The sequence below is a fragment of the Aegilops tauschii genome, chromosome 3, assembly GCF_002575655.3.
Source record: "Aegilops tauschii subsp. strangulata cultivar AL8/78 chromosome 3, Aet v6.0, whole genome shotgun sequence".
NCBI lineage: Eukaryota > Viridiplantae > Streptophyta > Magnoliopsida > Poales > Poaceae > Aegilops > Aegilops tauschii.
In genome coordinates this window covers 619,878,007-619,882,550 of record NC_053037.3, presented here as the reverse complement: position 1 = coordinate 619,882,550, position 4,544 = coordinate 619,878,007, and the positions used below count along the sequence as shown (strand labels likewise).

At 44.6% G+C, this 4,544-nt stretch overlaps 1 protein-coding gene across 1 annotated transcript; it reads right to left on the bottom strand.

The window, feature by feature from the left end:
• Nucleotides 1-511: 511 nt before the first annotated feature.
• Nucleotides 512-2,138, bottom strand: LOC109731732 (uncharacterized). Its single transcript, XM_020290905.2, has 3 exons — nt 1,713-2,138; nt 1,308-1,633; nt 512-977 (listed from the first exon to the last, which is right to left on the bottom strand). The coding sequence occupies exons 1-3, from the start codon at nt 1,878-1,880 to the stop codon at nt 512-514; spliced, it is 960 nt and encodes a 319-aa protein (XP_020146494.1). The 5' UTR covers nt 1,881-2,138.
• Nucleotides 2,139-4,544: the final 2,406 nt, after the last annotated feature.

The following is a 4,544-nucleotide window of genomic DNA, read 5'->3' as shown; positions in this document are numbered from 1 at the left end:
TAGAATGGAGGATTTGTAGGATTCAATCTGTTGGGACTGCGAAATTAGAAAAGGAAGCATTTGATTCCCGACTAAAACGGGTGAGGACGTCATGGTAATTAAAGGAAGGATTATACTTAAATGAAATCAATGGGAGATTATGCCCGGCAAAGAAAATATGAACAAGGCTAAATTGCATCGTATTTTTTTATGTTCATGTTGTAGAAGGATGTTGCGTTGCAGCATGTTCTTCATTGTGAATCCGGTGATGCGGGACATTATGCTTGCACAAAACATCAATTTTTCCCGCTGTAATGCACGGGCATATGTGCTAGTAGCTATGAAGAAAATAAATAAGTTGTAAAAAACCAGCCAAACTCACTATTGGCCCACCCTAATAAATTGGGCTAGATCCACCACTGTTGCGGGTGATGTAGCCCTATTTACAAACATAATATAATGTATAATCTGCCATTAAAGCTTTTCATAAGAAGAAAAAAACATACATGTATATGTCTTAGACGTCTGGACTTCAAGCGGCGTCGGCCTCCAGGATTCGCTTGATCTGCAGGCGCGCATCGCGCTTGAGCCGGTCCGGGAATATGACATCAAACCTAATTCTGAGGCTTCCCCGACGGCCGGGCTCGCGTGCGATGGGCATGCCCTCCATCGGTACCACGAGCTCATAGCCGGGGCGAACCATGGGGGCTTCCTCCTCCTGGCCGCCGCCCACGTCCACCGCCAGTTCCCGGCCGTCGAGGGTGGGGAGCACGATCACCGTGCCCAGGGCCTCCGCGAGGGTGAGACGGACATCCGTGACCAGGTCCTTCCCGTCGCGGCGGTACATGTGGTGTGGCCTTTCGTCGATGGCAAACACCAGGTCAGCAGGGAGCTGGTTCCACTGCTGGTTGCCCTTGCCAGGGAACGTGATCTTGGTACCCTTCTTCCACCCCGGCTTCACCTCGATCGATAGAACCTCGGACTCCGTCTTCATCCTCCTATGAGACACGTATCATAATATTTTGGTAACGTTAAAAATATGACGTCAGATTTTAAGCATGTCAAATCGACTGTTTTTATCACAATTTATGTTGTCGAGCATGGCAATTTCTTCAAGCGAACGCTGCATTTTTTTCACAGCAAATCCTTGTTTGCCAGAAATTGCCGTGTGTCCTTGAAGAATTTGCCACCCTCCCACAAGGTAATTTGCACAAAAACGTTCGATTTGTAATGTAAAAAAAAACCTGACGTTTCATTTTGAGCGTAATCCAAAAAATTAGACAAAACTAATTTGATCAGCATCCAAACAGAAAATCTTGTGTATTTACCCGCTGGAGTCGACGACATTCCTGGAGATCTTCATATTTTTGGTGACGCCCGTGTAGAGCTCCTCCAGCGTGCACGCCAGTTTGGTCTCGACCGGCGGCGCACGTGGTGGCGCCCCGCCGCCCTGATCCCCGGCGCCGTAAGGCCGTCCGAAGCCGCTGCCGTCGCACGCCGGCCGCTGTCTGCCGCGCGCGTTATTGCAGTACGTGAAGGGCGTGCTTCCGAAGAACTCGGCGAAGATGTCGTCGACGGGCTGCTGTGGCGGGCCCTTGAGCCCCTCCTCCCCATACTGGTCGTACACTGCCCTCTTACTAGCGTCGCTGAGAACCTGATCACGCAAAGCAAAACGATCAAAGCATTACACACAGATTCTATCCACTGTTCAGAATGCATCGATGAAAGCGTACGTTGTAGGCTTGGGTGATGTCCTTAAACTTGGCCTCGGAGTCCTTGTCGCCGGTGGGGTTCTTGTCCGGGTGCCACCGCATGGCCAGCCGCCGGTAGGCCCTGCGGAGGTCGTCGTCGGTCGCGCTCCGGTCGACATTCAGGATCTCGTAGTAGTCCACCGGTCCCATCGTGAACCGTAATGAAGATGCATGACAAGACCGAGTAACTCTCCGGGTCCCCGATCGATAGCAAAGATAATTCTTGTGTATGCAGTATGTATTTATTTATGGGGAATTTGGGTGTATGGCGATTGACAGTTGTTTGGTTGCATGGATTACCAGATGAAATGGGAGATGAACGAGACCAGTGCTATCATGAAAGATCGCCAAAGGAAGATGAGGCTCCGGAGCTTCAAGGTACACAACATTTGATCGATCTGACCAAAGAACTCAACCAAACATCCTAACAAAAAAAAAACTCGCAGGAAAGATCAATCAAGGAAGAGGAGGCCGATCACATTTGATTGCTCTGATGAAAAACACAACAAAACAAGATTGAATTGAAGAAGGTGGTGTTGTTTAATTGCTTACAATTAGAAATCTTTTGGAGGCCAGAGGAGAATGCGAATCGAGAGCATTTCCGGCCATATGTTTCTCCCTGCTTTATTTGGAGGGTGTCAAAGAATAGGAGAAGAAAAGCTCGTTCTAGAAAACATCACGCCTGCTAGTCCTTCACGTGCTTGTCATAACCCTAGATCGGGGGCATCACGAAAAGAAAGGGGATCAGGAGTATAGGTGAAATCTTGGGGAAGAGGGAGATGGCAGTGACGTATGAAAAAAAAAGAATGTTCATGTCAATCTTTTTTTTTTGCAATCATGTCAATCTGTTGACGACTTCAACGATCGGCTCTAGTTAATATATCTATTGGGATTATGTGTCTCTGCAACTATATTCAAATTGTTTGTTATTATTAATATTCAAAATATCTCATTATGGAATTATACATGTGTCTGTGCATGGAAATGCTTACTTGTTTGGCAGGGAATTATGAGTAATGCTATATCTTTTTTTGGGGGGGGGGGGGGGGGGGGGGGGGATGCTACATCCACGGACAGTTATGGGCTTGTTATGAAGTATGTTTTGACTTGATTAATGGGGTCTGAGGGGGCCCACCCGACTGAAAATCAGGTGGGGCATTGAGAGAATTTAAGGAAGGACCCCGTAACACTCTTTGAAGGGGCCCTGAGTGTAGCATTTGTGTGTGTGTGTGTGGGGGGGGGGGGGGGGGTGGGGGGGGGGGATTAGGTAAGGGAATATTCTCTCTCCCCGTAGAAGTCCCGTAATAAACCGTAGGTGTACTAGGGCCTTTTTTTAGCCTTCGCATGCTCAAGGAAGCCGGTTGATTACCAATGGAATACACTATATGCGTTCTATACTAGAAAGACTACCTATGTATGTTGATAATTGGAAGAAGCTAGATTGTATAATTAGACCATAACCATGGTTTCAAAAGCATGCTATAGCATTTAGAAGGGTCCTGTGTTAAGGGACTTTAGGAGAGGTCTTGCCTAGTGACTAAGGATCCCGGATCTAGAGCTCGATGGGAACAAAAGATACAGTTAGTTCATAATAAAAAAGTAAAACTATAAATCCATAGATCTAGAGCCTTCAAGCTCATTCTGCCTGTAGTGAAGAAAACTTAGCCACCGTTTCTGGCTGGCCCTTAGATGTATCCAATTTTTTCGTAATTCTCTTGCCATCGACCACCAAAATCTCTAAGTTTTACTGTAGTTACAACCTGACAATTGGTATTTAGAGCTCGGTTCAGTCATCGGCGACGAGTTTGGTTCGGACACAAGGAGTTGGGCCGGGGTTCCCATAAAATCCTTCTCTTTGACCTTTGATCCCGGCGCGATTCACTCGGGTGCAGATTTGGCTCCATAGATGTCTCTAGCCATGACCTTCTTATATCTCCCTGGGTATTGTTTCAGTCAGAGAAAAAAGTATGTACAGCTGCTAAAAGCCTAAAACACGTATGCTTGTCAGAGAAGATTTTTGCCTCCTGGGACCAGAATTTTTTTTAAAAAATCTGAAAGTCAATTTTTTTAAAAAAATATGAAAATAAATACACAGGTACTTGGGGATGTAAACTGCATGTGTGTATAAAATTATATTATCAAATATGTTTTGGTGTGAGCTGTACAAAAAAACAAAATCATGTGTTTTATAGTGGATAGTACGTGTGATAGAAACACATGATTTTCTCATTTTCCTGTAGCTCCCATGAAAATATGTTTCACCATGAATTTTATAGATAAATAGTATACATCCATTGGCAGTTCAAAAAAAGTATACATCCACTGGTATGTGTGTATTTTTTTTCAGAATGTTTTGGACCTTAAAAGTCAGAGTTTTAAAAAATTTGAAAGCCGGGCCGGCTACATGGAGCTCGGGAGCCAAACATAATTTCCGCATGCTTGTATGCTATCATGTATTCTCAGTACGTATGTGGTTCTGCATCTTAACATGTTGGTCCAGGATTTTCCTCCAGCATGCAGCCTCGCGTGTTCAATTAACTAAGATGATACCCCAAGCGTTGATGTGGGAATCGGTTACAATATATTTCAATAAGATTTGATTGTGTGGAATATAAATATTTAGATTAATAACACGTGAAACAAAATTCAAATTACATACGACTTGTTATATTTGATTGTGTATAACTATAAAATATAAGGGAATAATATAGAATGAAAAAAAAATGTCATGCATGGTCGCACCACGTGATGGTGGTTCTTTTCTCATGCATGGTTGCATGTTGAATTGAGACTTATCGCGTTCTTAATTGTATG